The sequence below is a fragment of the Schistocerca americana genome, chromosome 6, assembly GCF_021461395.2.
Source record: "Schistocerca americana isolate TAMUIC-IGC-003095 chromosome 6, iqSchAmer2.1, whole genome shotgun sequence".
NCBI lineage: Eukaryota > Metazoa > Arthropoda > Insecta > Orthoptera > Acrididae > Schistocerca > Schistocerca americana.
In genome coordinates this window covers 487,050,200-487,072,335 of record NC_060124.1, presented here as the reverse complement: position 1 = coordinate 487,072,335, position 22,136 = coordinate 487,050,200, and the positions used below count along the sequence as shown (strand labels likewise).

General features: G+C 41.5%; 1 protein-coding gene across 1 annotated transcript in view; it reads right to left on the bottom strand.

Annotated features, from left to right (window-relative positions):
• Nucleotides 1-22,136, bottom strand: part of LOC124619492 (iron-sulfur cluster assembly scaffold protein IscU) — a 52,823-nt gene that overhangs the window by 14,002 nt on the left and 16,685 nt on the right. The window contains exon 3 of the mRNA XM_047145905.1: nt 15,969-16,047. Within this exon, the coding sequence (XP_047001861.1) occupies nt 15,969-16,047 (79 nt within the window). The remainder of the gene's footprint in view (nt 1-15,968; nt 16,048-22,136) is intronic.

The following is a 22,136-nucleotide window of genomic DNA, read 5'->3' as shown; positions in this document are numbered from 1 at the left end:
CGCCTTTCAGACATTTCTGATTTGGTGGATGAAATGAACTCTTCATCCTGCTAGGTTGTTCATCCCTTGGTGTTGCTCAAGATGGGAACACAATACAGTTATAAGTTTCCAGATTACAGGATTTTTCCTCTACTGAGACAGCAGAGTTGTTATGGCTATCGTTTTGAGTTAATCTGATTCTTTTCCTCTGTGGAATGTCCATCCTGATGCCACTTACTCCAATCAAGGGCTCTCCTCACTGGCATCATCTGGCCACAGCAAAGGTCGTCTGGCATGATGGTCATTGCCTGGAACCCTGGTAAACCAGGAAGACTTAACACTTATTCCTTGGCATACATGAGGAGTTAACAGCTCTGGCATCAAGAAGTGCCACCCCTATGTTTTCAATGGACTCTGTCAAGAGGCCAGATGATGTTCCCCCCCATGATAAGACTGGCTACCGTGCTGGCTTTTAAGCATATTTGTGTATCTATAGCCAAAATGTTTGATGAAAAGTAATGCAGAAAGATGTAAATAAAAGTGCTCTTTATAAGAGAAGGGCAGCTGGCACTCTCCCTCCCTCTTGCTGTGTTCATACTAATTGTCAGCAACTGCTTGTAACATAACTGGATTGTTTCTATATCTGTGTGCATGTGTATGTTCTCAATTGTTGTTGGCTTGTACATTGAAAAAAAAAAAAACTTTTGGCTCATCATGGCAGTGCTGTTGCTTGTGTCTTACAGTATTAAAATTGGAGATGAGTGTAGTGCTCACTTCGTCTATTTGGTTGTTCCTTCAGTTCTTGTGTCCATGGAGGCAGTACTCTTACAGTGCCTATCATTAACTTGTCAGCTGTATGGACTTTGCAGACTCCCACACTGCCAACGTATCTGCTGCCATTTCCCCCTTACAATGATGCAGTCTAAGATTAGCAGACTTATGAGAAGCAGCTTTGACAACACTTCGTCGCTTTTGGTGTCACTGACACAAACATGTGTAAGGCTTTGTTCCTTTCTTGGATTTCTCCTCAAATTTATCAGTTTTTGTGTTAGTCTTCCAAATCCAGGAATCCACATCTCCTTTGTTCAACAAATTATGTTCAGTTGTTGTCAAAGATACGTATGTCATTGCAGTGCGTAAAGAGTTCGATCAGTATCATAAACAGCCCTACCAGTCCTTTGCGGCTTGGGCGGCCGAATTCCAAGTCCTCAGTTGCAAACAACAGTTTTTACCAATGCTCTGCGTGACTCCTATGCTGATTCTATTGTCCATAATGCCATCATTCAGTTGGCTCCTAACAAGGAGGTGCATCAACAAGCACTACACTACAAGAATCCATGTTTGCTCTTGTTCAATCTTTTGAGGCATATTGTGCTGCTGGTGAACAGCTGAGGCTTCATGCAACATCATTGCAGTGGTTCCTGTTCGTGGTCCTTGGGCACTGGTCAGTTCCGTTCTTGGGAGATGGGGGGAATGTGGGGAGGGCTGGGGGGGGAGGGGAGGGAGGAGAATGATGTGGTAGCCATATAAACACAGCTTCAATGTTGCACTGGACAGTGATGTGCCAAGCAACCACAGTAATGACAGCACTCCGCGCTCCCATCTTGCCCCTATTATTTCGTCCAACATGAGAGGGCCGCACACCCCAGAGCACTGGGCAGTTTGCTACAAGTGTGTATCATTCCCAGCCCCCACCTGCAGACATGGACGTTAATTGTGCATCTCCAACACTTACGAATCGTAATAAACTGTTACTGATGTGTGAATGATGGGCAAAGTGCTCAGACAAGGGTGCAGCCATGACTTTACTGAACTCACAAACTTATGTGGATTTGGGATCTGGTGTTGTCTCTAGTTACTCAACAGCTGGCGAGTTACAACAACCAGCATATCGAATTCTGTGGCAACTTAGCTCCCACAATGTATAACTCTGTGATTTATTCCTTGACTTTTTTGGTAGTGAATGGTGCTCACGTCCATGAATTGTTTGGTCTGTTGCTTTCAACGCTTTTGGTTTTTCCATTTCAGATAAGGTGCACCTCATTTCAGACATTGTCCCTTATTGGCAGTTAGATTCTCTGTCTTCCGAGTTCGTGTCTCTTCTCAGATAGGTTGTGCTGTGCCACTAATTTTGCAGCTCACATTACCATGAAACCAATGGCATGGCCGCGCTTTTTTTCATGCACGCCCTATTCCAGTGGCTCAAGTGAAATCAGCATGGGACAAGATGACATCATTGGGAGTCATACAGCCTATTACATCAAGTGAGTGGTGTACCCTCCCCCCCCCCCTCCCCCCAATAACTTAAAAGACCTACTGGTCAGCTTCGCCTCTGTCGCAACATTAAAGTTTCATTTAACACACAAACTATCATTCACACTTTACCCTTTGCATTTTTCGGATGAGTTATTGGCTAACTGGCAAGGGGCTAGTTTTTCTCCAAAACTGATTCATCTGAAGCCTATTTACAGGCTCTACTGGATGACAAGAATGGCTCCTTGTGATTCACACACTCTTTGGGTTGTACCAATATCAGCACCTCCTGTTCAGTGTGGCTAGTGCCCCAACAATTTTTCAGAATTCTTTGGAACAACTGACAATGTCTGTTCTGGGTTGCATCAAATATCTCTTGATATAATTATGATGTGTGCCTCCACAGAAGAGCATTTACAGAACTTTCACACCTTGTTCATGTAAATGGATAGATAAAAACTATACACTCAAAATGGTTTAACTATTACAAGCTTTCGGAGCAAGTGGCTCCTCCTCCTGGCAGAAGTGTTGAAAGGGGAGGAAAGAGCGGTTAAGGTAAAGGACTGGAGAGGTTTAGGAAAAGGGATACAGTTCAGGAAAGTCACCCAGACCCCGGGGTCAGGGGAGACTTACTGGGCGGGATAAGGAAAGAGACTATTGGGGACTGCATTGGATGTAAACATGAGAGCTTAAAGGTGAAAGACAGGGTAATATGCAAAACAGAGATTACTGCTATAACATCATCCACGAGTTAATGAGAATGAAAAGCCAAGTGTATTATATGTAATGAAGGTGTGTGTGGGGGGGGGGGGGGGGGGGGGGGGGGGGGGGGGGACAGGGAGAAGTCCTCTCTTGCCATGATCAATCTCATCACACATTACGTCCATTCTTTTCGAAAACAAGCTTTTGCACTATCAAGATTAAGGTCCCACATTCTGTTTCTTGAAACCTGCTTGTCCTTTGGTGTTACTTCCAAAGCCTTATCACTGGAAACCCTGTTTCTGGATGTAATCCTACTCTACACTAGGCTCTTTTACAGTTTCAAATACAGAAATCTCTTGCACCTACACGACTAATCTGTGACCTATATGCCTCATCTGCCAGTTTCCACTCCTCCAGACTTCTCTCCTCCAAAATGTTGCAATTACCTGGCCTTAATGTTTCCTTGGATGGTATCATCTGCCAAGCCAACTTTAGACTGCAACAACATGCTATACTTCACCTCAAAAAGCTATCCCATCTTCTCCTGAACTACCTCAACAGTAGTATTTCCCTTCCTGTCCCTCTGCAACTCCCGAAACAGCCTCACCTTTAACCACCACTTTTCTCCTACAAACCGAGGTTGGGTAACCTCCTTAACATCCCACAGCCTTCACCAAGGCCTCCCAATCAGTAATAACTCAATCACAAGAACCAGTCACAACAGTACAGTGTTCTCAACCTCTCATCTAAAGCACTCTTCGCTCCTCAATTATTTGTCTTATCCAAGGGTCTCACTTTCAGTCCTAAACCAGCATTTAATCACACTGCTTTGGTGCAGGACCTACTTTCCTTTGAACAAATGTCAACTGCAAATATCACTTTGCAACTCAGTCCCAAAACCTTTCTAACAGCAAACCTGACATTAAATCCTGTCTTTAACAGTTCTGACCGCGATCCCAACTTGGCCCACCACCAATACCTCAAAATCATCCCTTACAAGCCTTCCTAGAATTCCTCACATCCAGCACTGCTTCACAACCCTTCCTCAGGTCTCTGCAACATGACCCTAACCTGTTCTCTCCAGAACTCCAGGCTCTACGTTCTCTACAAGCTGATTACTCCGGTACTTGCCCGACAGGAGTATGTTTGTGAATGTTTATGCCAGCTGTGTGACACCTCTACATACAACTCTGCCATCAAGATCCCACCCCTGTGATTCAAACTGACCTGCAGTGCCTCCTAAAAACTTAAGGCCCCTCACAAGGACTTACACCTCAATCCACAGAACTTCTTACCTCACCCAAACCACAAACCCCCACCTTTTGCCTTCTTCCCAAGATCCACAAACACCATCATCCTGGCTGTCCCATAGCTGCTGGCTTCAAATCTCCCACCAAATGTATATCTGCCTTAGTTGATCAACACCTGCAACCCATAGTACAAAAACTCCCCTCCTACATCAAAGACACCAACCATTTTCTAGATCGTCTGAAATCCTTGCCTGTCTCCCTCCCACCACACACCTTGCTTGTCACCACTAATGCCACCTCCCTCTATACCAACATCCCCCACGTACATGGCCTGTCTGCTGCTGAACATTTCCTCAGTTTGCACCCACCTAATTGCAAACCTATGACATCCTTCTTGCTGACCTTAATCAACTTTATACTTACCAACAATTACTTCACCTTTAAGGGGCAGACATACAGACGGATCACAGGTATGGTCACGGGAACCAGGATGGCTCCTTCCTATGTCAGCCTTTTCATGGGTCACTTGGAGGGGCCTTTCCTGGGATCCATAAGGCTTCAGCCCCTGGTTTGGTTTAGATACAATGACAACACGTTTGTCATATAGAATCATGGTGAAGCTGACCTGTTAAAATTCTGGAATCTCTAAATACCTTCTCCCAATTAAATTTGACATGGTCCTATTCTGAATCCCAAGCCACTTACCTTGATATTGATATCCTCACAGATGGCCAGCTACACACTTCCGTCCATATTAAACCTACTAACAAACAACAGCACTTACATTTTGACAGGTGACATCCTTTCCATGTCAAACGTTCCCTCCCATACAGCCTTGACATTCGAAGCAAATGTACTTGTTCAGATGTAGACTCTTTACAGCAATACACCACCAGTCTCACCTTGGCCTTCACTGGAAGTAATTACCCCAGCAGCCTAATTCAAAAGCAGATTTCCTGGGCCATCACCTCCAACCCTGGTACAGCTGATCCCTCAAAAAAAAAAAAACTTCGGAGCACACCACAGGTCATTCAGTATTATCCTGGTCTGGGATGTACTAATCAGCTACTTCAAGAAGGCCAGGACTTCCTAATATCATGCCCTGAAATGAGATCCATTCTGTCTGAGATTTTGCTCGCCACACCTATAATAGCTTTACGTCACCCTCTCAATCTCCGCAATATCCTTGTCCGACACTATACTGCTTCTGCACCCATCTCTCTACCCTATGGCTACTACCCCTATGACCATCCCTGCTGCAAGATTTGCTCTATACAACCTCCTACTACCACCTATTCCAACACTAACTGGCAAAACACAATATCCTGTTGCAGAGCATTCTCTACAACATGACAGCCATGACCTCGGTGCCTATTTCACCCCACACACCATATGGATTCTTCCCCCGGACACTAGTTTCTCAGAACTCCACATGTAGAAATTAGTGCTACAACATTTCCTTGGTTCTTGTCATCCACCTGGCCTTAATTTCTTCTGTCTTAGCATTTCTTCACACTAACTACTCCTTTCTTCACTGCATTTTAGTTTTCTACATATGTCATTTTCTCACCTGTCTATTTTTCGCTGTCCCCGCACCCACCTTTGTTACACACAATGCTATGCTCTTAGCTTTTACTCTTCTTAACTCATGCACAATGTTTTAGTAGTAATCTCTGTCTTGCATATTACCCTGTCTTCCACCTTCAAGCTCTCAGGTTTACAGTCTTGTTAAACCTTTTGTGTGTGCCTGCCACCGCTTGGTGAATAGATTTTTTCCCCCCTATCCATTTCATTATATTCTCAATTTTATTGTTACACCTTGTTCATGGTCTTTCGTGTTGCAGGGTAGAAATGCCACTTGGCCAAGTCACACTTTTTTTAGCCATTCATTGTGTACTTGGGGTTTGAGGCTGAGGTTTCTCAGGATGATGTTAAGCCTTTAAGCCATCATGTCACAACAGTCACAGCTCTACAACACACTACAAATGTCCCAAGAACTCCAAACTTTAGGTAAAACTGTTTACTGACACAAATTTATTCCAGGTGCAATCACATTGGCCCATCATCTCCACGAGTTGTTCCACAAAAAGTTGCTTTCCAGTGGATGCCAGACTGCAAGCACATGTTCACACTTTTGAAATCTAAGTTACATTATATTCTTTGTTTGACTACTTTCAACCCTCACCACGACCTGGTATTAGCTACAGACCCCTCTCAGTACAGACTCTGGGCCATTCTCACACATCAACATGAGGATGATTCTGAACATCCTATAGTATACATGTCAAAAACGCTCTATTCCGCTTAGCAGCACTACTTCCAAGTCGAAAAGGAAGTGCGTGCTATAGTCTACACTCTCAAAAACTTTTCATGTGTTTCTGTATGGGTCTAAGTTCCACCTCATTACTGACCACAAACCCTTGGTTACATTGTTTAATCCTTCTGCTTCATTGCCAGACAAAGCAGCACATCACCTCCAGTGTTGGGCTTGTTTGTCTCGCTAAAACTCTGATATACATTTCCAGCCTATTGCGCAACATGCTAAGACCGGTGTGCTGTACCGGCTTCCAAAGGTCCAGCCTATTGCGCAACATGCTAAGACCGGTGTGCTGTACCGGCTTCCAAAGGTGGTCAGATCCTATTTTTCGACCGGGATGGAATTTTTTTTTTATTATTTTTTATTTTATTTTTTTTACTTAGATGTTGAGGCGCAATGTATAATGGAAGGATTCCCTATTACGGGGTCCCAGGGGTAATAGCTGCTGTTGCTGCTGATCCCATTTTGCAGTAAGTTGTTCACCTCGTTCAGCACGGTTGGCAGGACAGGCCTCCTAGCAGGAGTTCTGAACCTTTGCATACGTATTTTGCCCTCCAGCACTGTCTTTTGGTATTTAATGGTGGTGGTCTCTTAGCTACGGATGAGCTGTTGCCTATCTTACCCACCCTATGGTGGGATATGCTTCAGCTCATGCATGAACATTGTACTACAATGTCAGCTGCGGCTATTATTCAGCCCCTCTCCAACATTTTCTCTATTGAAGGAATGCCCTGTACACTTGTGATGGTTAACTGTGTTTGTCTCTCAGGCCTTCCACCATTGTTGCACCCATCATAGTAGTCGGCGCATGACAGATGCTCCTTTTCACCCACAATCTAATGGCGAGGCAGAATGTCTGGTCCGCCTGTTCAAGGTTCAAATGAAGTACGCTGCGAACTACTCCATGAAAGAGACATTGACATGCTCCGACAGGTTTATGTTGGTGGGGAATCTGGGACCAGCTGAGATGCTCCAAGGTCTCCAGCCACACACACTCCTATGCTCTGCTCATCCCGCCCCACCAATGCCCATTATCGTAGCCCACATTGTGGTTTGCTCCTGGCTTTGCAGTCTGGGCTCAGGGGTTCAGCTGCTGACTGAAGTAGATTCTAGCCACGGTCCACAGCTGCCGAGGTCACTGCCTTTGTGTGGTGCACACCGGTTATGGGCTGGTGGCACACCATCACAATCAGCTGCAGTCTCACACCACCCGAGCACTGTGGGTCTGCAATCACTGCCTCCTCCCTTAGCACCTGTCCCACCTCCCAGTCCCTTTTGTTGGGGTGGACCCACCATCCTTGTGGATGCCTCTCCTCTGAGGCCCAGGCCCCCCAGCACCTGCTGCCAGGCCTTCCCCACAATATTTCACTGCCTCCAGTGATTCTGCAGTCTGCTGGTCCACACCATCTGGCCCTTCAACACTGGCATCCCTTGTGCCCCAACCGAGTGGCCAATGTCTTTGCTATCAGAGCAGTTCCACTACATCGAGTAACAGGATAATGAGATGCTACCTGTGCTCTTGTCACTGGTCATCTCTTGTGGTTCTTTGCAGGAGAGAGGCCACTGCGCGTGTCCATGACTACACTACTTCTGCCCCCTACTCACCGATTCTGGCCTGGAATCTCCTGCCATATGACCTGTGACATCTGCCGCAGAGGCCATAGATGTTTCAACAGTCACACTGACACCTGCATCGATAGAGTGCCCTTTCCTGGGGAAGGAGGGGTGGAGGTGCTATAACCCTGTACGTAATACTTTGAGACCGGGCCACTGACATGCTACACTTTGAATATTCCATCAACGGCACCTGCATGGACCGCCACCATAATCTGCCTGTGGTGGCCCATTTTAATCGTGCACATGACACAGCATCCACCGTGCCATCTACAGGAACCCTCCTTTTCGCAAGCAAGCACTCACCCTCAGCAACCGCTTGTATCAGCACCTGGATTGTTTCTATATTTGTGTCTATGTTTTTAACTGTTGTTCACATGTATGTGGAAGAAGTATGAACTTTAAGTAATTGTGATCATGCTGTTGTTTGTGCCATAGTACGACAAACTGCAGAAATAGCCAGGTCAACATGAAGAATTGTCATGCTGAGTTCTATAGTAAAAGAAGTAAAGATAGTCAGAGGTGGAGATTGAGCTTGGGGCCCACACTCACCACATACGTACTCACAAAACAGTCTCGAGCCCCCGATGGGGAAATTTTCAGCCATCCTTTCCTTTTTTCAAATTAACAACATACTCTGACTGTACACATTTTGTCACACTGTACTTCAGTTTGCTCTGGAAGACTACCCACCTGTACTCGCTTTGGCATTTGGGAGTGATCATCAGGTGACCATCTAACTTACTGGGAGTGCCTTTGGTACAATTACTGAGTGCCATTTTCGTCCCAAAGTAAGCTAGGGAATCAGAAGTCAATTTAGATATAGACACATTAATGATATGAATATAATAGAGGGAAACATTCCACGTGGGAAAAACATATCTAAAAACAAAGATGACGTAACTTACCAAACGAAAGCGTTGGTATGTTGATAGACACACAAACAAACACAAACACACACACAAAATTCAAGCTTCCGCAACCCACGGTTGCTTCATCAGGAAAGAGGGAAGGAGAGGAAAAGATGAAAGGATGTTGGTTTTAAGGGAGAGGGTAAGCAGTCATTCCAATCCCGGGAGCAGAAAGACTTACCTTATGGGGAAAAAAGGACAGGAGAGAGAGAGAGAGAGAGAGAGAGAGAGAGAGAGAGAGAGAGAGTGTATACCTGTCCTTTTTTCCCCCCAATGGTAAGTCTTTCCGCTCCCGGGATTGGAATGACTCCTTACCCTCTCCCTTAAAACCCGCATTCTTTCGTCTTTCCCTCTCCTTCCCTCTTTCCTGATGAAGCAACCGTGGGTTGTGAAAGCTTGAATTTTGTGTATGTGTTTGTGTGTCTATTGACATACCAACGCTTTCGTTTGGTAAGTTGCATCATCTTTGTTTTTAGATATAGACACACATACATAAGCAAGCCTTAAGCAACCAGAGTGTGGTAAGTGCTTCAAATGCTGTCAGCTACTGATGGTTTTTCCAACCCCTCCACCAGCACATTTATAGATTGTTTTTCTTATGTTTGTACAATACTCCTATCTCAGCAGCCTAGACCAAGTTTCTATGATGCTTGCCATTTGGCATCACCAAGGGTGGCAAGAGTAGCTTATGAATAGAATAGAATAGAATATCTTTATTCGCCTTTCAGTATTTTTCATACAATTGGCTTCGTCAAAGTTTACATTGGACTACAGTTAAGCACAATAAACACTTACATACACAGAATTATTTAGCTTATTTTAGAATTGAAAACATTTCTTTATCACTTATTAAAAGCTTATATTATAATGAGTATTTCCTAAGAATTCTTCAATTGTATAGACTTCACTGCATGTTAACCAATTTTGCAATACACTCTTGAATTTATTAAATGGGGCTGCACGAGCTGAGTATGGTAACTTATTACAAAATTTTATGCCCAAATGTTTACAGTTATTATGGACAACAGCTAGCCTCGAAAATGGAAAATCCAACAAGCGACTATTTCTGGTATTGTGTGTGCGTACATTACATCACATCTCATGCTGAATTTGTCTAGATTTTCTTTAGCATACATTAAACAGTTATATATGTACATGCTAGGTACTCTCATTACACTGAGATATTTAAAGTGGTTTCTGCAGGAATCTCTGGGTGCTAATCCTAGTATACATCTGATGGCCTTGTTTTACCATCTGAAAATACATTTATCCCCTGAAGAATTACCCAGAGCAAACTTCCATAATCCAAATGGGAATGGAAGAAAGCAAAATATGAGTGGAGTAACAGCTGTTTGCTTACACTGTTTCTCAATTTGTACAGTAAAAAAAGTACACGGGCTAGTTTGCTGCACAGGTTATTGGTGTGGTTCTCCAGGAGAGTTTTTGATCTATGTGCAATCCAAGTAGTTTCACTGCTTTATTTTTACTTTTTGTAGCTTTTAGATTAAAAATTATTTCTTCTGTTTTTGTACTGTTTATGCACAGTTGCTTGGTCTGACACCAGTGACTAGTCATTTGCATTATTTCTCTGTTGTTATCCAGCACAGTTTGTAAATTGTCACCTGAGGTTATTAGTGTTATATCATTACCGTACAGTATATTCTTACATGGTACATAATTCGAGAAATTGTTAATATAGACAATGAACAGGAAAGGCCCAAGAACCGAGCCTTGGTGTATTCCTCTTTTTATAGGGAGTATTGCTGATCTCTGTTTATTTGCATATACTAGCTGTAACCTATTGCTTAAATAAGATTTGAATAAGGTGAGTGGTATATCTTCAATGCCATAGTATTCTAACTTTTTAATGATTATGTCATGAGACACTGAATCAAATGTTTTGCTTAAATCAACAAGTGTTCCAGATATATGCAGCCTCTTTTCATATGCTTCATGTACAGTGTTCACCAAAGCTTCAATTGCTTTTACAGTTGATAGGTGAGACCTGAATCCAAATTGCTGTTCATTTAATAGTTTGTTGCTTTCAAAATAGCTGTATAGCTGCATATGCATGCAATTTTCTATTATTTTGGATATGATTGGTACTATTGATATGGGTCTGTAGTTGTTTGAGAGGTTTTTATCACCTTTTTTATACACAGGTAGTGTAACTGTGAGCTTAAGACATTCTGGAAAAATTCCTTCATCTAGTACTCTGTTTGACAGAGAGAAAAGAGGCATTTTGATTTCCTTTGCTATACGCTTTATGATGAAATTACTGAGTCCATAATAGTCTTCTGTTTTGGAAATGCTTAGTTTGTTTATCGATTTGCAAATGTCATTTAGGGTGATAGGGGTCCAAGTAAATTTCTCACTAGTCTGTTTTGTATGGATGAGTAGTGCTTCTGCATCTATGGTAGAATTATTGAGTGGAGTGGTAGTGGCACTACTTACAAAATAATCATTGAGTGTATCACAGGCTATATGGATGTTTTTTCTTTACTGATGTTATTAATTTCCTGTTTTACGACATTCCAGGCTGCTTTACATTTATTTTTGGAATTCAAAATGTATTCATTGTTTGCATTGTACTTAGTCCGCTTTTATTTCTGATTTGTAAAGTTTTCTCATATTTATGTAATTTGCCTTGTGTTTATCACTTTCATTAGACTTATCCTTCAGAATTAGAGGTAGTATCCTAAGTTTGTTAAGTTTTGGAGTGTACCACTTGTTAGTAGGACATTGCTTATGTGTATTACTAGGATGTTGTCTTTTTGTTACAGTGGGCCAAGTCTTTTCTACAATGTGCTTAATTTCTGTGAGGAAAATAGTAAAGCATTTATCAATTGCCTTATTATTATTAATTTTATGAGACCAATCAATTTCCTGTAACTCATTAATCACGTTGTTTACATTGGATTCTCCTAGAAGTCTGTGTGTCATTTGTCTTTCTTTAGTGTTGAGTTTTGAATTTTCTATTCTAAGCCGTAGTCCTGCAAGATCTGATATTCCTAATTCTATTACGTCACATTCAAGAGTATCTTTATATACCTTACTAATAATGTTATCAAGACATTCATTCTGTCTGGTGTGCTTTTCATTAAGACAATAATAGTTCAATGACTTCAAAGAATGAACCATATAGATAACATTTTTCTTCTTTGCCCTTATATCTATGTTAATATTACTTACAATTATAATTTTATGTTGTTTACATTTGGACAACTGCAAAATTAGTGTGTTAATTTTTTCTATAAATATTATTTCATCAGATCCTGGAATTCGATACACTGACACAATTACAATTTTTTGTGCATATATTACCATACCGGCTACTTGCCATTTGTAGACTGATGTTCCCACAGAAGGAGACTAGTCTTTACATTTGTTTTACACTCCTGGAAATTGAAATAAGAACACCGTGAATTCATTGTCCCAGGAAGGGGAAACTTTATTGACACATTCCTGGGGTCAGATACATCACATGATCACACTGACAGAACCACAGGCACATAGACACAGGCAACAGAGCATGCACAATGTCGGCACTAGTACAGTGTATATCCACCTTTCGCAGCAATGCAGGCTGCTATTCTCCCATGGAGACGATCGTAGAGATGCTGGATGTAGTCCTGTGGAACGGCTTGCCATGCCATTTCCACCTGGCGCCTCAGTTGGACCAGCGTTCGTGCTGGACGTGCAGACCGCGTGAGACGACACTTCATCCAGTCCCAAACATGCTCAATGGGGGACAGATCCGGAGATCTTGCTGGCCAGGGTAGTTGACTTACACCTTCTAGAGCACGTTGGGTGGCACGGGATACATGCGGACGTGCATTGTCCTGTTGGAACAGCAAGTTCCCTTGCCGGTCTAGGAATGGTAGAACGCTGAGTTCGATGACGGTTTGGATGTACCGTGCACTATTCAGTGTCCCCTCGACGATCACCAGTGGTGTACGGCCAGTGTAGGAGATGCTCCCCACACCATGATGCCGGGTGTTGGCCCTGTGTGCCTCGGTCGTATGCAGTCCTGATTGTGGCGCTCACCTGCACGGCGCCAAACACGCATACGACCATCATTGGCACCAAGGCAGAAGCGACTCTCATCGCTGAAGACGACACGTCTCCATTCGTCCCTCCATTCACGCCTGTCGCGACACCACTGGAGACGGGCTGCACGATGTTGGGGCGTGAGCGGAAGACGGCCTAACGGTGTGCGGGACCGTAGCCCAGCTTCATGGAGACGGTTGCGAATGGTCCTCGCCGATACCCCCAGGAGCAACAGTGTCCCTAATTTGCTGGGAAGTGGCGGTGCGATCCCCTACGGCACTGCGTAGGATCCTACGGTCTTGGCGTGCATCCGTGCGTCGCTGCGGTCCGGTCCCAGGTCGACGGGCACGTGCACCTTCCGCCGACCACTGGCGACAACATCGATGTACTGTGGAGACCTCACGCCCCACGTGTTGAGCAATTCGGCGGTACGTCCACCCGGCCTCCCGCATGCCCACTATACGCCCTCACTCAAAGTCCGTCAACTGCACATACGGTTCACGTCCACGCTGTCGCGGCATGCTACCAGTGTTAAAGACTGCGATGGAGCTCCGTATGCCACGGCAAACTGGCTGACACTGACGGCGGCGGTGCACAAATGCTGCGCAGCTAGCGCCATTCGACGGCCAACACCACGGTTCCTGGTGTGTCCACTGTGCCGTGCGTGTGATCATTGCTTGTACAGCCCTCTCGCAGTGTCCGGAGCAAGTATGGTGGGTCTGACACACCGGTGTCAATGTGTTCTTTTTTCCGTTTCCAGGAGTGTATATGATGTACTGTAATCAAGCTGTAATGTTAGAACTTACAGAATTCAGTTATTTCCACTTCAAGCTACTTTAGTTTGTTATTAACATATTGGTTGATTTCATTAGTCTAAGAGGATGTAGTGAACTTCACAATAAAACTGTTTTGCTTTGAGCAGTGACGTCATTGGCATTACTTTTTTCAAATTATGACTGTAGTGACAAACTGATATGTAGTGTAGCCCAAGGTCAGGTTAGGTTGGAAGGTGGTTTTGAACTGTCTAAGCCTACAAATTTTATATGATGGCACATTTCATAGTAATACTTACATCACCACAGAAAACACTTATTTTCCCAAAGTTGTCAAATATTTCGAGTATTTAGAAGGGTGGTTTGGAAAGTTCTCAGAATCATCACTAGAGGTCAGCACTAGCACAACGTGTTGTTCACGTGATATTCATTGAATTATTGCCTGTAAACGCATGCCACGTCAGAGCTCTTTGAAGAGAGCTGTGACAGTGGCATGGCTCTGTTGTTGTTCCCACATAGTGATTTGTGAAGATGGAAAAATAAAATCTTGAGATTCGATCAGTGATTAAGTACTTCGTAAAGAAAGGTATGAAAGCAAAGGACATTCATGCTGATTTCCAGAATACGCTGGGGGACTCTGCTCCTTCATATTCAACTGTTTGCAAGTGGACAAATGAATTTAAATTTGATCGGAAGAGGTTAGATGATGATCTGCACACTGGTCGGCCAAGATGTGTCACTACTCCAGAAATCACTGCAAAAGTGCACAAAATGGTCATGGAGGATCGCCGATTGAAAGTGCATGAAATTGCTCATGTCTGCCAGATGTCATCTCAAAGGTTATATCACATTTTAATGGAAGAATTAGAAATGAAAAATTATCTGCAAGATGGGAGCCACAATTCTTGATGCTGGATCAAAAACATGTGGCAAGTGCTTCAAATGCTGCCACAATCATGGAAAAATTACACACAAATAGGTATAAATTATTGCCGCACCCCCCTAATTCACCTGATATGGTTCCATCAGACTTCCATCTCTTCCCAAAAGTGAAAATTTTTCTTTGTGGATGAAGATTCACTTCAAACGAAGAATTGATAGCCAGAGTTAACAAATATTTGGCAGGCCTGAAGGAAACTCATTTTTAAGATGGGATCAAGGCACTGGAACATTGTTGGACCAAGTACATTAATCTACAAAGAGACTAAATTGAAAAATAATAATTAAAAAAAGTTTCAGTGATGTCAGCATTTTTTTCTATTTCATACTGAGAACTTTTCAAATCACCCTCGTAGTATGCTTGATTAATAACAGCAGTCCCACAACTTTAATTGTTGTTGTTGTTGTTGTTGTTGTTGTTATTTGCAAATAAGCCCATTAGTACTCGCAAAGTATCTGGACTCATAAAGTGTCAAATTAATGTTTCTAAATCTGCAAATGCTAGGAAATCTATAGATAACTTGCCTCTGCCTAAAGTGATTGGTTGGTCAGTTTTGACAACTGATTTTTGTTTACACCATTCTTTTAACACTTTCTCAAGGATGCAGTTGAAAAGTAATTGAGGCAGTCCATCTGCTTCTCTTGCTCCCTATTTTATTTTGAAAGGACCTAAGAGTTCCCCCATAAATTTAATTTTGGACTCTGTGTCAGTCAGTGCCTGTTTTATGATTGATCTAGATGTTGTTCATTTAAGGTTTTGAAGAGCGACTCTCAGTAAACTGAGTCACAGATCTTTTTTCATTCAACAAATGTGCAGACTAAATTTTTACTACAAATTCTCCGATGTCTTAGGATTAGCTTTAGGTTCAAGATTTGCTCTTGACACTAGTAAGCGTCATTGTATGACACCAAATCAGTCACGTAGTGCTATTGAATAATCACTCAATTGATAGCGTCACTTGTCAAAGCTGATGGGTTGTATAGTCATCTTTACTATGTTCAGCTGCATTTAAACAACTGAGAACTTTAGCAATAATGTTTTATCAAATATGTCATATCATAATGGCATGTGTTCTTTCCTTAAGGAATTGTCAATAAAGACCGCGCAAAAGGAAAGAGAATGAACCAGACATAAAATTCGCATTATTTCCTAAACGTGTAAAAACACGAATTCACTTACTTGAACAATGTAGTTTAACAGGCGGAAGGCGTAATTCCTTGGCAATGTCTGTGTTCTTCAGCTTCAGAGCTTCATCCAACTGAAATAATAATTATCCATTTCAATCTGCAGCATTTCTGAGTTAATATAATTCTTTTGCCATAATAGTAATCCAAATTTTAAAATTATAGACATGAAGTATGTCATGTCATACTAAAAAGGTAACCAGTCATATTCTGCACAATCATTTTAAAGAATCGAAGTAAGAGTCGGCACAAAGCATAGGAGTTCTCATTACTAGTTAGAAACGTATTCCATAAAGCACAAATATTAACTCGACTTTAACAGGTATCTATGTTGCATTGGTGTCTTCTTTTGACAAACTGTGGCAAAGTGGATTTCTACAGGCAGCATTTCATCTGTGTACGGTCTGAGGCAACACCCTTTGTATGTCCATTGGCACCATATCACTTAAGTCTTAATGAACTTTAGGAAGTACAGAAAAAGGCAGAAGAATTTTACTGCAATCTACCAGAAACACTAATGTCTAGAATAACCAACAGCATTTTTCAGGAACAATCTCTCTTTCACAGTGCTAATTCTCTTTGGCAGCAGTGTTTCAGCCAGATAGAAAAGTGGCAAGTGAATCCAACCTGGGAAGTGATTTCTGGGATAGATATCATCATTTCGATGAGCATTATCAGTGAGGATCGTAGTGCAAAAGATACATTAAAAATGTTACGTTAATGAAGTGGGTTTCTTTTTGGTGAAGTAACGAATATTGTGTTCTAGTGAAGTAACGAATATTGTGTTCTAGTATTACTAACACTTAACTTTGTCAATGGTGCAACTACCTCTAGAGAAGGGATGCTCAATCTTTTTAGACTTGAGATATACTACATGTCTTCAATCCATTTAGAGATCTACTGACTTAATCATACAGGTTTAAGCACAAAATAATACTGTAGCCAAAATTAACCACTTTAATTACACAAAATACATAAAAGATAATTTTCTCTCTATTAAAAGTTGCATACTACTACTAAATTTTCAACATATTACACATGTGAAAAAAACTAAAATGTGCACTATCAAATGTTAACAAAATCTGAGTGAGATACTTGGCTTTGCCTATCATTATCAAGTTTATAATAAACAGGCGAAAAATTTATCAGAGCCAAACTAGTACAGTCAAAGAGGAGGACACCTAGATTTCACTATGTTCATCATTGTGTCACAGAGAGATGCTGATGCAAAAAATGAATCCAAAAAATGATCAAACATATGCTAGCACTCTTACAATGTTAGAGTAGGTTTTTACACTCCCTAATTTCCACGAGTAATCTTCACTGTATTCTGACTTTAAAGGAATGTCACATTTAAATAGAATTATTTCATCTGTATATTCAGTCTCTCTACAAGAGAAAATTTTGCTTGAAATATCTTAGAATTTTTTCTTTTTTTTGGAAAACTGGACAGGTTCCATTGCCTTGAAATCTGAAAATCGGGTTTCAACAACTGTTTTCCATGGTGTCAGGATAGCCATATACTTCATTACAGTTTTTTGATCCAAAGGTTTTTCTTGATCAGACAGCATCTGAAGAAAGAGTTTCACATTTAACTTCTGTAACTGTCAAATACTTTGCAGAAGACAAAGAGTACTGATGGTTTGGCTTTTTTCCTTTAAGGTCTTTGTTCAACTGCCATATCAGTTACACATGCCAAGACCTAACAACCAGCTCAAATCATACGATTGCGAGTACTCTTCCTCTCTTTCAAACACAAAAGGCCTTATCACAGGCAGAAGTTCTCTAAATTATCCCTCCACTCAGCTATCTAACTTCAGTGTGCGATAGCAGCTCTTCATACTGGCTATCTAATTCTTCTAATAGGACTTTAAATTTTCTTCTCTGTGGTGATTGTGAGCGAACTGAATTCTCAATTTTTGTGCCAACATTAGTACGTAATTTTCAAAACATGTCCACTAAGTACTTGCTGACGCATGAAACAATGATACTTAAAGAAAGGCATATACACAAGACACTCTGTCTGTAGTAATACATACAGATTTTTGAACTGGCAAATCATATTCAGAAATGAAAGCTTTTTTAAAAATCTTCTGCTCTTGCAGTGTTTTTAAAGATAAAAACTGTAAGTAAGTCTTCTTTTACAGTGATATCTGACCACATCAATCTCACAAAAATTCTAACTTTATGTGAAATACTCCATCTTGATATTATCTGTGATTTTATAATTTTTTTTAAACGTGGAGTACAAGGACCCACTAGCTGCCAGAAAGCACTCCTTAACAAATATGCCACCACCTAATGGTTTTCCATTGATATGTTTGATGAAAGACTTATTTGTACAGACATTACAAAAAAATCAGCTGTGATTGTATATTACTTTTACAATTAGAAAGTTTCGTCCTCCTCGACTCACTACCAACAGCTGCTTCTGACTCAAGTCAACTGCTCTAAAATCGCATTCAATATATTCCTTTTTAGGTATGGCAAAAGTAGCATTACATATCAAACATATACACTTATCTTCATGTATTGTAACAAAAAACGTCTCTCTCGTCTCATCATGGTTGTGTTATGTTTTCCTGTGTTTAGCTGCACTCACTTTTCACAAACATATTACTAAGCGAGGAGTACACCATGGTGACGAAAGTAGTGGGATACCTCCCAATATTGTGTTGGACCTCCTTTTGTCTGGCGCAGTGCAGCAACTTGATGTGGCAAGGAATCAATAAGTAACTGGAAGTCCACTGCAGGATTTTGTGCACGAACTGACCTCCCGATTGTGTCCCATAAATGTTCACTGGGATTCATGTCTGGTGATCCAGATAGACAAACTATATGCTTGAATTGTCCAGAATGTTCTTCAAAGCAATCGCCAACAACTGTGGCCCAGTAACATGGTGGACTGTCATACATAAAAATTCCATTGTTGTTTGGGAACATGAAGTCCATGAATGACTGCAAATGGTCTCCAAGTAGCCAAACATAACCATTTGCAGTCAACTATCAGTTAAGTTAGACCAAAGCACACAGTCCATTCCATTTAAACAGAGCCCACACCATTAGGGAGCCACCACGAGCTTGCACTGTGCCTTGTTGGCAACTTGGGTCCATGGCTTTGTGGGGTCTGTGCCACACTAACCCCACCATCAGCTCTCACGAACTGAAATCGGTACTCATCTTATCAGGTAACAGTTTTCCAGTCATCTAGTGTCCAACTGATATGGCCACAAGTGCAGGAGAGGTGCTACTGGTGATGACTTACTGTTAGTAAAGGCACTCTTGACGGTTCTCTGCTACCATAGCCCATTAATGCCAAATTTCGCCTCACTGTCCTATCGGATATGTTCATCGTATGTCCCACATTGATTTCTGCTGGTATGTCAAGCAGTGTTGCTTGCGTGTTAGGATTGACAACTCTACGCAAATGCCACTATTCTCGGTCATTAAGTGAAGGCCATTGGCCACTGCATTGTCCAAGGTGACAGGAGACAGGTAGTGCATGTAGTGTAGTATTCTCAGGACACTCTGGACACTGTGAATCTCTTAATATTGAATATCGCAACAATTTCCAAAATGGAATTACGCATGCAGCCAGCTCCAACTGCAATTCCATATTCAAAGTCTGCTAATTCCCACCATGTTGCCATAATCATACCAGAAACATTTTCACATGAATCAACTGCAAACAAAAGACAGCTCTTCCAACACACTGCCCTTTAATACCTTGCTTACCCGATACTACAGCCATCTTTAGATGTGCATACCACTATCCCATGACTTTCGCCACCTCCAGGTATAACTTGCCTACTGATTGGTAGCATTTGGCCGCAGTCGGGAGATGTTTGTTGCCAACTGTACAGTATACTAGGCTCTCGCCTTCACTACACTGTTGCTTAGCTCTGCTGTGTCGCTGTGGTGTACATTGCTGCAATATGTTGATCGTGATTGTTTAAAAAATGAGGGATGAGGCTGTTGTTTGACTTATCAATACTAACGGCAATCTCAGTATAAATAACACGAAGTATTTAACTGATTATTAGCTCCATAGTGCACATTGCTGTTTCATGGAAGCTCGGAAACAGATATTTGTGTTGCCTATTGGAGGCAGAGATTGCTTCAAATAAGTTTTATTTATGTAAATGTATGTGTAAATAGGATGAAATTCACTGCTAACTGACCACTCATTATATTTGTACATAACTTGCTTCTGTCATTTACACAGTTGAACATTTTGTGACATTTCAACTTGAACTTATACCTGTGAACTGGTGTACTCACTCTCCTTTCTGAATGAGCTGAGTCCATTTGCACCTGACAACAGACTCCAGTGACAAATGAGCTGTGGAAGAGACTCATGAGCCGAGTCTACTGGCACCGGTAGATGATGAGTTTGGAAATGTCACAGGACTCACTGGCAAGTTTAAAGTGGGTATATGGAGTGCATTTCTGATCTCTACTCTTAAGGTATACATTTTAGAACCTATATTTACTGTTTCTTTTTGTTTTTATTTATACTGTCTGTTTCCAAAACATGGAAAGCAAAAATTTGCAGTAGAAGAGATACATTTTACAGTATCAAAGAGTTCTTAAGATATGCAATTTGGAGCCATGTTTACTATACTTTTTCACTTTCAATGATTGCTCCTGTCATATCGCTGAATACTGACCATTCCTCCTCAGACACTCTGTATTAGGAAGTGACAAAGTTGACTGTTTGGTTGAGAGTTGGCGAAGCCAACAAATGCTATCCAAATGGCCGACACTGGCCACAACTGATACATTATATTACACCCTTCACTACTTCCTTTCATGTGAAATCATTATATAGTTGCAATACACGCTACAATTACAAAACAAATTATAGAAACACAGGTGGCTGGACTTTACATTTCATACAGTTCCAGGTTATTCTACGAGTCTGGCAAAGCAACATTCTCCATTAACATGGTCACTGACTTCTGCCCCTTGAACTATTATTCATAGCAGAACAAAATTCAAATTATTTCACACTGGTGTTTATAAAGGTTCACTTTCCTGATGTTTTTGTTTCGACAGCATGCTTAACCCGAGAAAAGGCAGTTAACTCTGAAAAAAATTTAATTACAATTTTTTCTTCGTTACTGCGGTCAAAAATGCAGTCCAGTTATCTCTGCTGAAATATACTAGTTCATTTATATTACATTTTACTCAGTTGAGCTAATGTACAAGGCTTATTACTTTTCTGAGAAGCTTTCCCACAAAAAACAGTTACTTATAGTTTACAGTTAAAATGAAGTATATGTAAGGCACCATGGAGATTTCCCTCTCCATATCTTTGGCCTGTGCAGTAAGTGTAACAGTGACCAGTTTATACTATGTGACAGACAAGCCGCAGCACTCTTACGCCTCATGCAAAATCAAAAACCAGAGTTTGCAGTATCACCCGTCTGCTTCAACCGGTGACGTAATTGTTTTATGCTATGCAACATCACAGTGGCCAGTGTATTTGAAATTGATCATGGTTACTGAGGGTGTGCTAGAGTAAGTGGTGTCATTCTCTAGTGTTTCTAAGTTGTTTGTGAGTCACTGGACTGACTTAGTACTGTTTGTAAGAATAATATTGAAAGTGTTTGTAATGACTTGGTACCACATTATTTTGATGTTGACTGTTAAGGGCAACAGATCTGTTTTCAGGTTTGGAATTATTAGTGTTGTGTGTTGTTTGTAGTTGGAAACATAATTTTGTTAGTTATGGATATGACAATGGATTTCACGAGCAGGTCATTGCATGCTGCAGTGGGGGATGACATGCTGACCACGATTACATTCCTACAGTTGCGCAATCTAATTGCCGAGTATGTAAAGTGTGAAGTTTGTGGAGAACATGTGGGATTGACCAAAGTTGCTGAATCTCAGACCGGGGACCAGGGCATGTGCTGTTGTCAGAAGGAAAATGTATGGGGTTCGAACTGGAAGGGTTCCAGTTCTGAAATATCTAGGCCAGTCATTAGATTTTGTTGTTGACTTACTATTTTTGCTATTGCTTAAGTTTGTTTTTATTTTGAAGGTGTGAATGGTGTTATTTTTTTTATTTTATTTGAGTGTTGTGTTTAGAATTGTTATTTACTTGGGAGGGTGGGGGTTTAGGAAGGGAAGGGTGTGTGTGTGTGTGTGTGTGTGT